At 34.1% G+C, this 13,346-nt stretch overlaps 1 protein-coding gene across 2 annotated transcripts; it reads right to left on the bottom strand.

The window, feature by feature from the left end:
* Positions 1 to 642: 642 nt before the first annotated feature.
* On the bottom strand, positions 643 to 12,829 carry LOC130941057 (myosin-12). 2 transcript variants are annotated; one of them, XM_057869425.1, is made up of 40 exons: positions 12,613 to 12,829; positions 12,407 to 12,535; positions 11,734 to 11,877; positions 11,490 to 11,635; positions 11,245 to 11,401; positions 11,106 to 11,164; positions 10,856 to 11,015; positions 10,621 to 10,770; positions 10,384 to 10,520; positions 10,156 to 10,302; positions 9,636 to 9,737; positions 9,495 to 9,552; positions 9,311 to 9,412; positions 9,177 to 9,214; positions 8,851 to 8,977; positions 8,559 to 8,729; positions 8,347 to 8,478; positions 8,141 to 8,247; positions 7,745 to 7,805; positions 7,435 to 7,612; positions 7,102 to 7,307; positions 6,842 to 6,961; positions 6,615 to 6,713; positions 6,035 to 6,250; positions 5,382 to 5,521; positions 5,203 to 5,304; positions 4,604 to 4,790; positions 4,489 to 4,542; positions 4,336 to 4,395; positions 4,040 to 4,210; positions 3,770 to 3,922; positions 3,484 to 3,690; positions 2,894 to 3,043; positions 2,732 to 2,802; positions 2,532 to 2,631; positions 2,385 to 2,441; positions 2,240 to 2,296; positions 1,971 to 2,051; positions 1,477 to 1,559; positions 643 to 1,019 (listed from the first exon to the last, which is right to left on the bottom strand). In XM_057869425.1, exons 1-40 carry the CDS (start codon positions 12,613 to 12,615, stop codon positions 878 to 880), a joined length of 4,764 nt encoding a protein of 1,587 aa, XP_057725408.1. In that variant the 5' UTR covers positions 12,616 to 12,829; the 3' UTR covers positions 643 to 877. The 2 variants fall into 2 exon arrangements, with proteins under 2 accessions (XP_057725408.1, XP_057725409.1); XM_057869426.1 differs by having other exon boundaries at positions 644 to 1,019; positions 4,489 to 4,536; positions 12,613 to 12,828.
* Positions 12,830 to 13,346: the final 517 nt, after the last annotated feature.

Genomic DNA, 13,346 nt, shown 5'->3' on the forward strand with positions numbered 1-13,346 from the left:
TATATATATATATATATATATATATATATATATATAATGACTAGGAAATTTTTATGAAAAATAATTTATTAAGAGTATTTAAGTATATTTAATAATTTGGGAATTAGCGGAGATCGGACAGGGATCTCCGCTCGGGTTCCCGCGCTCTACTTTAGGAGAATTTTGTCTTTTATTCTTATATTTGCGGACAAATTTTCTATTTTCGTGTCTCCATTTAGAATGATTTTTGTAAAAATCCTTACACTTCGGAGAATTTTGCCATTTCTAATTTAGGGATTTATTTTAAGATGTGTTAGTGTTTAAAAAATTTAAAACTAATTTAGAGATTTAAAGTTTAATTTTGTGTTATTTAAGTTTTATTTTTAACTTATATTTTAAATTTTAAAAATATTAAATTTATTTAGATGTATTTATTTTATTATTTTTTAAGTTAATATAATAAAAAATTGACTAAGAAAATAATTTAAAAGATATCTAGTTGAATTGTTATGAATTTATTAGTTTGAGCATGTGAACAAACAAAATATGTTAGGTTATAACATTTTCCTCACATGAAAATATAAACTTATGCTTTTCATAGTACTATGCATCATATTCAAATATACATAACAAAAATCAAGCTTTCCTTTCATTTCATTCCTTTCAAAAATTATACTGTACAACAACATCAAATTTTACTGTGGCATTCCTTCTTCTTAAAAGGAAGCCCTAGTTGAATAAAAAATAGGAAACTTTCAGAAAATAAATAAAAAGAATAGATAAAAAAAAATACAATCCCTCATCTCTTCACTCAATTTACACTCCTCACACCAAACTCAAATCAAATAAATAGAAATCAGAAAGTATAACTGTGTATGAACACCAAAGTTTTGCTAGGTTACTGAGAATCGCTTTCAATGTGTTGCAGCAAGAATTGGAAATCAGACCTTTGCCTGAGGATTGGTGGTGGATCCACTTCCATATCTGATAGTCTGATGTCACTCATAGACCGGAACATCTCCTCCATCATAAATGGTATGCTGAATGTTGTACAAAGAAACAGTGCAATAGCTTGTCAAGGAATATTTTTCCATAGAGCAAACATCTAAATTGGTCCCAAAAAAATTTAAATCGGACATTTTTTTACCCTCAACAAAATTTTATTATTTTAGAAGTCTTGTAGACGAATTGGTCACTATATAATAAGGAGGACTAATTTTTCTTATAATAAAATTTGTTAAAGATTAATTTACCAAATGCACATATTATAAATTTCATTAAAAGTGATAATGGAACTAATCTGCCTTAGAGGTATAATTTTCAGGGACTTCTAAAGTAATAAAAGTTTATTGAGGACCAAAATGTCTGATTTAAAATTCGTTAGGAATTAGTTTGAATATATACTGTTTTCTATATGCTGCATAATGGCTTCTTGGTATGGATCATACAAAAAGTAAAGTTTAGAATGGATATAGGAACAAATTAATAATTAATTACCTGGAGTCCACTTCAAGAAGGAATGAGTTATTGGGCATGCTTGTCGAGTCTTCTGTCATAAGTACTCTCATTCTACTTATGACCTGTACAGAATAATAATAACAAGAAATAATTTGAACATGCTTTTAGGCTTTATCTGTAATTTTGTGTAAGGTTATCTAATGCAGAATGAACTCATGATAGTTGTCCCAATTGTTTTAATTCTCAATGTGAATTCAGGGTCAGTTCTTTTGGTGTTACGATATATTGTTCATAGTTATATTTCCCATTTTGAAATTCGGTCAGTTGCCCCAAGATTTAATACCTATCTGTGGATTATTGTAGCAGATTAGCAATAGTTTTTTAGGTATTGCTATTTCGTTGTCATTTATTATACCTTTTGAAGCAAACAATGTATGCAAGTATTTGCCTTGGAAATGAAAGCTTGCGAAAAATATTTGGACAACGGAGCATTAGTTCTGCATATATATGTGAACAAAGAGACAAGCACTTACTTCTGGAGATAATCCCTGAGATCCATACTTGTCATCCCAGAACATAGTTCCAATACGATATATTTGTGGAATACTTAACACCTGATATAGGAAAATAGTAAACAAAAAAATGTTAGGTTATATATATTGACATGAATCAGAATAACTCCATTTTCCCCTAGAACTTTTAACCATGTGAGTTTAGAGTTTAGAGAAATCATCCTTAATAGAAATCCTTAAGTTTGAGTGAAGCATATTGATGTGTTGAATGGATGAGTTAGTCAAGTTACCGGGCAGAGTTCATTGGTGATCTCTTCCAAAGATTTGTGAGCCTTTTGATGCAAGACCTGCATAAATGAAGCAATTTTTAAGAATTGAATAGAGGGAAAGGGAAAGGAAGAGTGCATTCTCTTTAATCTCAATCAGATTGTGTACCAGAAATCCGACAGCTTGGCGTATTTGTTTGAGTTCATGCCAAGATGACCCAGCAAACTGCAGTGTAAAAATACATAGAAAGTGAGTTTCTTGTGCTTCTGTCCTTTTCACTCTGGCCATGGTTTATGGCAAATATCTAATCTTTACCTGATCTGTTGCTTTAAGACACCACAGTTCCAACTCATGCAAACCTGCCTTCAAATATTCTCCATTGCTAAAGGAGCAGCACTCTCGACGAAGCAACAAACTGAGAGAATCATGTTCACAGCATTAGGAGAACTTACATTAAATTGAATCAGTGTTTACTACTCAAATATGCTTAGAGAAATTGAAGAAAATCGTCTCACCTATTAAAGAGTTGGACATTCATGAATGAGAAAACCTGACTAAATATCTTCCCTGTTATCATGGAAGGGACCTGAAGTCACAAGATCATGGAATATTGTGAAATCTCTTCTCTTGTAAGTATAACCCAACAAAGAAAATATTGAGTACTACTTCATACTTACATAGTTATCAGACAGTACACCCAAGATTTCATCTAGCTTGTTGACAATGCTTTTCCAGTGCATGTGCAGTGCCTGTTGTTTTGCAAGTATATTCGAATGGATGTTTCTGGATGACCCTCTTATTGATCTGGTTCTTATGGCTCTTGGTGCCTGTTAATGGTGATAAAAGATTTATTAGATCATCCCATATCTAATCCCATGTTGTGATTTGGAAGTTTTTCTTATGGCCTAGCAAATTGGAGGTTGATATATATGATGTGTGGAAATGTGTACATGACAACATTTGTCTCGTGAGAATTTGTTAGTTTTTATTGTGAGGTGATGCTTTAATTTCCTAAGGAGTTAGCATTTTGATGTAGTTCTTGCTAGTTGCCTTACCTTTTTTATCGAGAGATGTTTTGAGGAGATGTGAGTAAATTGGACTTCTATAATTTGTTCTTTCTTATATTCAATTTATCACTAGACAAAATACAAAAATACTAATTTTTGTGTCTTGATCTGTTTTCAAAACCAAACGCAGCTTAGTATTCTATCTTACTGCTGGAGGTACTATATTCTTATAGAAGGTTTTCTTGAAAATGATGATTTACCTGAATACACAAATTCAAGAATGGGCTGATCTCCTTCTTTAAACTGTCACGGATCATTCCATATATCTTCTCAACATATGCAGTCAAATGTTGCTTAAACAGAATTGCTGGGTACTTGGCTTCCACTTTAGATTGGTCATTGTGCTTGTCCACCATTCCACTATAACCACTTGAAATCCCAATTCCCAATGAAGATGAACGTAAACCCTGGTTTTGTATATCAACAACCAATATAGTTTCTTTTATATTGATATAATACAAGGAAATTTGAGTCTTCAAAGCTTACCTGTGCCATTTTCCCAAATAGAGTGGCAGGGGAGTTTCGATTGCGTGACACCATCTTAGATGTGTTGCTGACCTTGAGTGTGCATTGCAGATAGAACAGAAGTGTTGAAGTTGTTGAAAGCCAATATGCTAGATCATTGATTCCTTCTTGACTCTGCCAGCATAAGAAATAGTAAGTTGATTTAATAATACATGAAGTTTCAAGAGCCGATGTTGTTAACTAGAATTACTTAATCTTTATTGAGGTATTAAAGTTCTTGGAAGATTCTACCTCTATAGATGATCGGATGGTGTGACTAATTTTATCAAATATATGTGTCTTCTCTGCTTCAAAGGATCTCCAATGAAGAAGTGCTTTATAAACAATACAAGCAACTGCTGGTCTGTTGTTCTCGAAACGCTTATCTTCGGTAAGGCACTTGAGCAGTGCATCATAACTTTCCTGTTTACAGGAGAATTCAAAGTGGTAAGCAACCATTTATTTCAATGTTCAACTGCATGCTCTCTCGAAATATTTTGATCTCTGAAACTTCTTTCCCTAATTGCTTTTAGATTTCAGAGACATACCTGCTGCCTGTCTGTGAGTGATCTTTGTTTTGTAAGGAAGGAGACAGCTGCTCTTGGTTCCTGAAAATATAATTTTTATTATTTGATATAGAACATTATTTTATTTAGTTATCCAGAGATACAAAATGAACAAATGAGGTAAGTTGGAAATACTTTTCTTCCACGGCATTCTTCCTCGGCTAGATGTCCATTGTCTAGATTCTGCACCTTCATAAAAGATAATGTCATAAAATGATTTGTTTTTGTAAGAAAATTTAAAGTGGTGTACCTTGATTTGTGGAGTCACATTATCTGCTACAATTCTTTGTTGGATATGTTGTTCGTGTTGATCAGCAGAAATTTCCTGGTTTGTTGCTATTATATCTGGGTGAACTTTCTGCTCCATGGCAGCTGCTTCTGCCTGGTCCCGCAGGCGTTCATTCTCTGATTCTAGGTTTGCTATCTGATCCTTTAGGCTACAGAAAGCATTAGAGTTTCAGTATTTCACTATAGAAGAGTATATATTATGCCAGGGTTATTGTAGCAATTACTTCTGGTATTTGATGTAAGTTTTTAAATCTTCACTAAAACTATTCACTTATTTGCGTTATCTGTAGAAGGTACAGAAAAGAAAGTAACAAATATTGTAAAACACGCCATGAATTTTTATTTATTTATTTGTTTTTTGCGGAAAGGAAAATAAAGGAAGAGAGAGCCTAAAATTAAAGTAAGCATGTCATTTATATTATCACCACCATATTGCCAAGGGATACTAAAATTTAAAGTTGGCTAGATTCAAGTTCATCAGTGCCAGACTGATATTTTCTGATGTTAGATATCACAAAAGAAAAGGAATAATAGAAGGTGCAAATAGTATATAGTTCTTACATTTTTATCTCTTCGGAAAGATCTTCATTTTTCGATTCTACCAATGCCTGCTGGCATAGCACTTGATTTTCAGTTTCGAGGTTGGACAAGCTCACTTCCAATCTGGAGTTAAAAATAATAGACCGTTAGTGGCAATATATATGATGGAAAGGATGTTGCATGATTCGGAGCTAAGCAACCTTTCAATAGTCTCTTGAAGTTGTGTTGCTTTTAGTTGTGCTTCTTCTGCCTCTTTAATCCTAGCTTGATTCTCATTTTCAATTGCTGAGCACTTTTCTTCAATTTCTTTAATCTTCTTCTTCAACTCTTCTACTTCAGTCTATGTATTCAGAAGTTAAATGAAATTACGTGCCATCGTATTAATTATGATGTGAATAACAATGCATACATGCTGCTGTATTTTTACTATCTGAATCGTCATTTGATGGTTTGACATTGCATCCGAAATTGTGTTAGCACTTAGCAGCATTTTCTATCTTAATACCGAAGAATCTATATGTTTTCTTGGATGAGGAAGTTTCTATTCTTCTGCAAATAATCATACATTCTATTCCATGAGGCACCATTTTATAATTTTCTTTTCCTACATTTCCTTCTACTTTTTTGTAACTTAAATTTCTACTGGAAAATAACATAGCATTCTTCTTAAGAAAAAAAAGGGTTAAAAGTATAGTCCTTTCTTTCGATTTATACTCTTCAAAAACATCACATAATTTCTTTCATGAAATTTTATCTGCAGTATTGGAACTTCTACCTATAGTAATTCTGATGTTTTCAGCATTAAACTTCTGAAAGTAAATTGTACTATTCTGAGATGGAAATTGAGATTTACCTCCAGCTCCTCATTTTTATTTGTTAGTAACTCTAGCTTTGTGTTGTCCACAACAGAAACCTCTTTAATTACTGGTGGTGCTTGCTCAATTGCTAGTTTTGCTGCTTCTCTTTCATGAATAATTGCAGCGCGGGCTTCATCTAGCTGACCTTGTATTTCTTGTAAAGTGTTTTGTAGTTTTGCAATCTCTTGTCCTTTAGCTTCTTCAAGGTCAACCTGAAATTTGTTTTTTCTTGATTAGTTGATGTGGATACAAAAGCTTTATGAACAAATTAGTTTCTCCTTTCACTGCTATTTTGAATGATTTGCAGTATGGACTGTGCAGTTACTTTTGATTTAAGAGAATATTCTGAATCAAAATAATTCCTTTTATTTTATTTCTATTCACCGTGGAAACAGCCACTGACATAATTATCAAGTTAAGCTACGTACATGACACCTTTTGGGTGCGGCCGTTCCCCAGACCCTGCATTAATGCAGGATGCTTGTGCATCGGGCTGCCTCTTTTTTACATCTATTCACCATAACGCTTAAAGCGATTTGGCATTCATAATGGAGTATTAGTTGAAAGAGTCCTTACCCTCATGTGCTTTTCGATGTCTAATCTCCATGTAAGCTCCTCAACACGCTTCTCCAACTTGTCCTTTGCTTCCTTAAGTGCTCCAGTATCCCTTGCAGCCTACACAGTAACTTAAAAATGAGCATTCCTTTTTATTTTTTGAAATATCCCTTCTTTCCTTATAGATATTCTAAAAGAATTGGAAGAAAGCTTATGAAATAAGAAACATAAGAATAAATAAAACTCACTATCCGAAGCTTTCTGAGCTCTCTTCTAGCTACTCTGGCTCTCCAGAGACACTGAAATATAATAGCTGCTCTCTTTTGTTGTTTGTAATCAGAAAGAGCTTGAACTCTTCTCCATTGTGTCTTTGAGAGGAAAATAAAATAGAATAGTCAACATTCAATCTAAGAGACACAAAGTATTCATATAATTCATGTAGATGAATATGGTGGTCATAAATTCATGATCTATTTTGGTGTTAGATACTCCTTCTAGCTGTCTTTACCTGAAGTTTGATTGAAGCCTTCGTTTGTCTTCGGTACCTAAATTCGTTTCGTGCGGCTAATGCTCTCATTCCAGATTGAATTACTATAGAACATCCTTGTAATGATGTGTAATTCATTCTTGCTCTATGTGCACGCACATGCTTCTGTATCCTGATTGAGGCTGCTTCTCGCCTCATATTTTCATAGAGTTCACGTGCAAGTTTTGCTGAAATATTAATGCCAAAGGAAAATAATTCAGTTCAGTTACTTTTGGCACAACACCATCACAATGATGCAATCAAGAAATAGGAATACATGAACTGAAAACAGAAAGTTATGTGAAGACAGCTTACCTCTCCAAATTTTCTGGATATGAATTGTAGCATTTCTCAAGGTGATAAACTCTTTTCTTGTTAAATGTGTACGGATTTGTCTCTGTATGAGTCTTGCTGCTTTGGCTAAGACTTCAGCTCTTCGTGCATCTAATTCGGCCATCTGTCCAGCTCTGAGGAATACCTTTGTTTTCCCCATCTGATCGAAAGTGACATTACATGGTGAGGGAAAATGAATTAGAGCTTATAACTTATAAGTTACTAGCAATTTTTTTGGGGACAATTGTGCCTTTTTCTTGAATCTGACATGTTATGGAATGTATATACTTACTTGATAGCCTTTTAATCCCATCTTATCACATATGGCAATAGCTGCCTTTTTCTCATCTGACCTGCACAGAAGAAAGACTCACTTATCATGAGGTTTTATATGTGAAGACTTAACAATATATATTTGTTTGAGTTAAGACTTAACAATGAGAACAATAGGCCTATGCTTTTATTTCAAATCAGTCTCAATTGATTTTCTGATATCTATATGAGCTACATAATAGATAATTCTTATTGTTATTTTCAAGTTATGCTTTAGGTAGTTTTACATAAGATTGCTTGTATTACATCTTCGCTTTATCATTCTTACACTATAATGTTTTATGAATATGGTTTTCAGTTTTCTTTTAATAAAACTAAAATTGTCATTTTCTTGTAAAGTAAAATAATCTAATACCCATCAAGGACATCTGGAGCTAGCATTCCAAAACGGTCAAGGAACTCTTCAAATGTTCTTTTCGTTGGATATCCGGCACAACTAATCCTTATTGCCTCAAGTACTCCCTGCAAGTTCACCGGTTGAATAAACTTCTTTGGTGGGAGGGAATAATCTAATTTACTTTACTCTTGTACATTTTAGAGAGTAGGACACATTTAACTTACTCCACATCTTAACTGATTTAGGACATTGAAGTTCTCAAAGATTCCTGGCTGCAAGACTGTATTTGGCTTCACACACCTTATGTAATGTGGTTCTGTTGTGTTCAGTGTCTCCATGAGAGATTGTAGTTGTTGCTGGATGTTTAAGATTAGATTCAGAAGCAATTCATGCATTGGTTAAGTGTTCGAAGCAACAAGTATCCATTTGATATTACCTTAAACTGAGAACCAATGGAAGAAAATTTTGATTGCTTTGATGTTTCCTCAGGTAAAGGAGGGAAAAGATTTGCAACAAATGAGCACTTGGATGCACATAAGAGAGCTTGATGCTCCGCTACTACATAATCTTTATTTTTATCGAGGAAATAATCTGCTTGATATGTGACCTGTACTAAGAAGGATTTGTGAAAAGAAATTAACATTTTTACTTTTTGTTGACTGGATTGGATGGCCAAGAAAGAAATTCAAACTTTATGGACACAGAAAATAAGAGTTTATTGAGCTTACATCTCCAGCATAATGGTTAATTGTGAAGTTTGTCCGAGAAAGTTTTGGTTTGCTGAAGCGCTTGTGTGCTTTATATGTCTGGTACATCTTTTGTGCAAAAGTCTCATGAGTTGACTTGGGGAACATGCTGCAGAAAATACAAATACAAATTCAAATGGTGTTTTCACTTGTTTGAAGGGGAGCTTTTAATTTAGTACTGTATAAGCGAGTTCGACCAACATGTTTGCGCCTCTTTTGGAAATTATTTTTCATGCTTGTTATAAAATTTGTTTTCATCTGTCTTGCTATTTGGATATATTCACAATATTTTGAGAAAAATGACATACCATGCTTCATCAAGAAGAGCAATTATTCCCCCAGGTTTCTGCAAGCAAGAAATAATCAGTTTCATGTCTTTCGTGGTTTCATCTGGTATAGCTGATCCATACACAAGCAATGATGACACAAAGTCTCTTGTTACCTTCTCAATAAGATCAAGAACATCTTGATTATCCACAAATTCAACATAGCTCCAATTGATTTCCTCTTTGGTGTACTCTTCTTGCTCCATCTTGAATACATGCTGTTGAAACATATACATTTCTATATTAATATTTGCAGCAACAAAAATGCTCAAATTGTGTTTGTAAGGTAAATAGCCTTGCCTGGTTGAAATGTTGTTGCAACTTCTCGTTCGTTAGGTTGATGCATAGTTGCTCAAAACTTACAAAATGTAGAACAGGTTAAGACTATATAATATAGGAATGCAGAAATTTTCCTTATTATGCAAAATTATTGTACTATACCTGTTGATCTTGAAGCTCTCAAACCCATAAATATCAAGGACTCCTATTATGCTTACTGCATTGGAGTCTTGACCAATTGAACTGTTAATCTTGTCAACAATCCTGCCATATTTTGATAATTCATTTAGTTTACTCTTTGACTCAGCTGAAAGTTCTCTTATAAGGGTTTAGCTAATATGTGTTCTTAGGGCACATAATAAGCTTACCATTAGTGGAAGGTTTTAAATTTTTTCATTTAATAGATACAGAACAAATGCATTGGAAACTTAAGATTTTCGTATTTCCAATAAAAACTTTCTCAATTTGTAATCTGCACATGATAGATACACCCCTCTTATTAATTGGAAGTAGAGATCATTTATTTGCAGGATGGTTTCTTAGGATTTATTATGAATTAATATTATGATTGCTGTTGTTCAGTAGTAGTAGAATATTTCCAAGATATCAAAGTTTTGTTATTGCTGGTTTTTTTTAGAATTATTGTCTTAAATCTAGTATCAGACTGCTTAAAGAAGCTTACCAATCAAACAGTTTTGAGTAAACCGTCTTTGACAAAGCATCTCGGCTCAAAGAAGCTGAGTCCGGGTCGAGTGGTTTTGTAATATTGCCATCAGGAGTAACAATGACACGCTTGCAAAGTGAGTCCTCTAATGCTTTCTCATCACACCTGAACAAATGGTGAGTCAAAGGACAATAAAGGTGAAATACTGAAACTAGAGGCATTTGTGGATGGATCTATGATTTTTACATGAACAACTCTGCAGCTGTCCGAAGGTGGAACAGTGATTTTTCATCTTTCAGTTTGGAAGAATCAACTTCAGTCCCTTTGACAAAGTCAATGTTACCAAGGTGGAGGATTGCCGCGACCACACGAAAGATAGCATCCTGTGTAAGGAAATTTTGTTAAATTAAATATATGTATAGAAAGAAATCAATGCTTCATTGAAATAATAAAATTTGATTCACAAATGTGATGATCCTATACCTGTTCTTCCTGGTTGATTCCTACAATATCCATTGCATTTCTGGTCTCCAAGTACTCTTTTGCATCATCTACATTTGAAACTTCATAACAGTTTGATTGATTAAGATAGTGGAATTGCTTTGGATTCCCTAACTTGTACTTCTTGACATCCTATTGAGTAAAGTGTAACAGTTAGTCTTGTGAGTGATAAATTATGTTTAATTTCTTTCAGGATTATTATGGAGAATTCATTCACCTCTGGTGGTGCTGAACAAAGCATGTAAAAGCAGTGATAGTTTCTCTCCGGGTCGGACACTTGGCATACTCGTGACCTCTCTAGGAGATATGTTCTAATTGCAGCTCCAGAAATTTTCCCATTCTTGTCGAATTGGATTTCTACGAATTTGCCGAAACGACTGCCACAAACTCCGACAGTTTTATAAGGATAAGAAGAAAAGTGGAAACTATGACATAAAATCTGAACTGAAAAAGCCTCTAAAATTTACCTTGAATTGTTATTTTTGACAGTTTTGGCATTTCCAAATGCTTCTAACACTGGATTGGACTGAAGAAGTGAAAATGTTACTACATGTACATGGTGTTAACAGCGGTTGAAGAAACAATTGAAGAAGTATTCAAACTCACCTCCAAAACCTGTTGTTCTACCGTTCTTCCTTCCGTACCTGATCTTCCTCCCATGAATGCTAGATATCTCATTAACATTTTGGTGGTTTCTGTTTTACCAGCTCCACTCTCTCCACTCACCAGAATGGACTGGCTTCTACTTTCATTTATCATTGCCCTGACATGTTAAATGATTCTGATTTTCATCAAATTCTTTTCCTCTGATTTTAAATGTACTCCAAATCTATTTCTGCATTGTTATATACCTGTAGCAGGTGTCGGCAACGGCGAAAAGGTGAGGGCTAAGCTCTCCAAATGCTGCTCCTTTGTATTGCTCCATCATATGGATATCATACAAGTGTGGCAGTCGTCGAAAAGGATTCACTGCAATTAAGATATTCCCTGTATATGTCTGTTTATTTCAATTTCAAGATGTTAAATATTGCTCATTTCTCTTAGACTATTGGCCTATAAATACATTTAGAGTTTTATGAACCGGTTGCGACTCACATATATCTCGTTAAGAGAAAAACGAATGGCAAGGTTATGAAGGACTCCTGGCTCATGGAGGTATGCCAGCTTTGTCATGTCATCAACTCCTGCTGCTGGCGCTTCTGTATCTTTCGGATAAATACTCGAAATCTCTGCCACCACCTGAAATTGAAGGTAATGCTAATGTTTATCTGCCTTGTTTACTTGTATTTTTAGCTCAAGAGTATAGTGATACATGCTTGACTTTCAAGTATAGCTTTTGGTCTCTTATTTAGAAAACAAAATGCTACTTTATGATTTGAAACTCTAATTTGGACATATTTGAGGGAAAGAAGTTATATATATTTTTTATGTTCTGAAAAATATTTTTCTATGACTAAATTTAAATTATATATTAGTAATAGTGAAGCTGAAAATTGCAACTGTAGCTCTAATGCTAAAACTTTTGCATTGATGCTATCATGAAGTAAATAGCAACTCATTGGCTAGCGACAACTCTTAAATAGATCCCTGATTTGCGACGGATTAATTCTTGGCCTTTAGGTGGAGAGATACAGTGAGAAACCAAAAATCAGATAATCACATAGTATAGCTACTCCATGTCTACAATTTGGATCCATAGTAGTCAAGAACAGAGCTACAGAGCTTTTGAGTTCCAGTTACATGATCAGGTAAAAGAAAAGAAGCTTACAGTTCTTCCATTTGAAGTAACGATGGTAGCATTTTTGCCATTGATTTCTGTCACCACACCATCAATCCATGAAATCTCAGGATCCTCAACCCAAACATGTGATCCGACGATGATATTCACAGGCGTTCCCTGAACCATCACCAAAAAAAAAGTAAGGAGATCAACAAAAAAATGAAGTAAAATGTCATCTATGGTGTGAAGCTTACCATTATGCTAAATTCTGCTTTTCATGAAAATCAGATAACCGAGCCGAACTGAACCAAGCCAAACCGATCCTAACAAGATAGTTACTAGAAGATAGAGGATGCAGAGAGGCTCAGAGAACAGAAATGAATGTTCTAAAGGGAAACTAAAAAAGCTGAAAAAATGCCAGGTTGGTTACTCTTTAAGCTAAAAAGTTGTAGCAATAGCATATTAGCATGCATTACTTTCCTTTACCTCACACCTCACTTACCACCCTTTCTCTTCTTAGTCCCACGTAATTTATTTATTCATTTTTATTTTTTTATTGCTCCTTCCACGGTAGATGCTTACATGGAACCAGGAGAGCTAAGCCTCAGAATTTTTTTTTTTTTAAAAAAAGAAAAAAGCAAACTGTTTACATTTTAAAATATTGAACTCATGTGTCTGCGGCTTGCAACATGATCACTGTGGTGGGGCCATGTTGCTTAAGACATACGGAGAATGAAACCACCACCGCCCAGGTGATAATAGTTCACAACTTGTTCCTTTCGGAATGTGATATTATTGTTTTTTTTTTTTAATTTTAATAATTTTGCCTTTGATTTGGTATGATCTGTGTCTGATGTATTATATGGTAGTGAGCGGTAGCATGAATAAAATGAAACAGCTGGTTCATTCTGGTGACTGTACTCACAAAGTTAGATTTTAATCTAATTTACTCATTGGTAAAGATTCATGCATAAATGATTCAGTAATG

Source organism: Arachis stenosperma, chromosome 7, assembly GCF_014773155.1.
Source record: "Arachis stenosperma cultivar V10309 chromosome 7, arast.V10309.gnm1.PFL2, whole genome shotgun sequence".
Classification (NCBI taxonomy): Eukaryota; Viridiplantae; Streptophyta; class Magnoliopsida; order Fabales; family Fabaceae; genus Arachis; species Arachis stenosperma.

Coding starts and splice junctions, on each gene's coding strand:
- LOC130941057 (XM_057869425.1), bottom strand. Junction 11,636..11,733: donor TTTCTCTTAACGAGATATAT/GTGAGTCGCAAC, acceptor TGAAATAAACAG/ACATATACAGGGAATATCTT. Junction 1,560..1,970: donor CTCAGGGATTATCTCCAGAA/GTAAGTGCTTGT, acceptor TATTCTGTACAG/GTCATAAGTAGAATGAGAGT.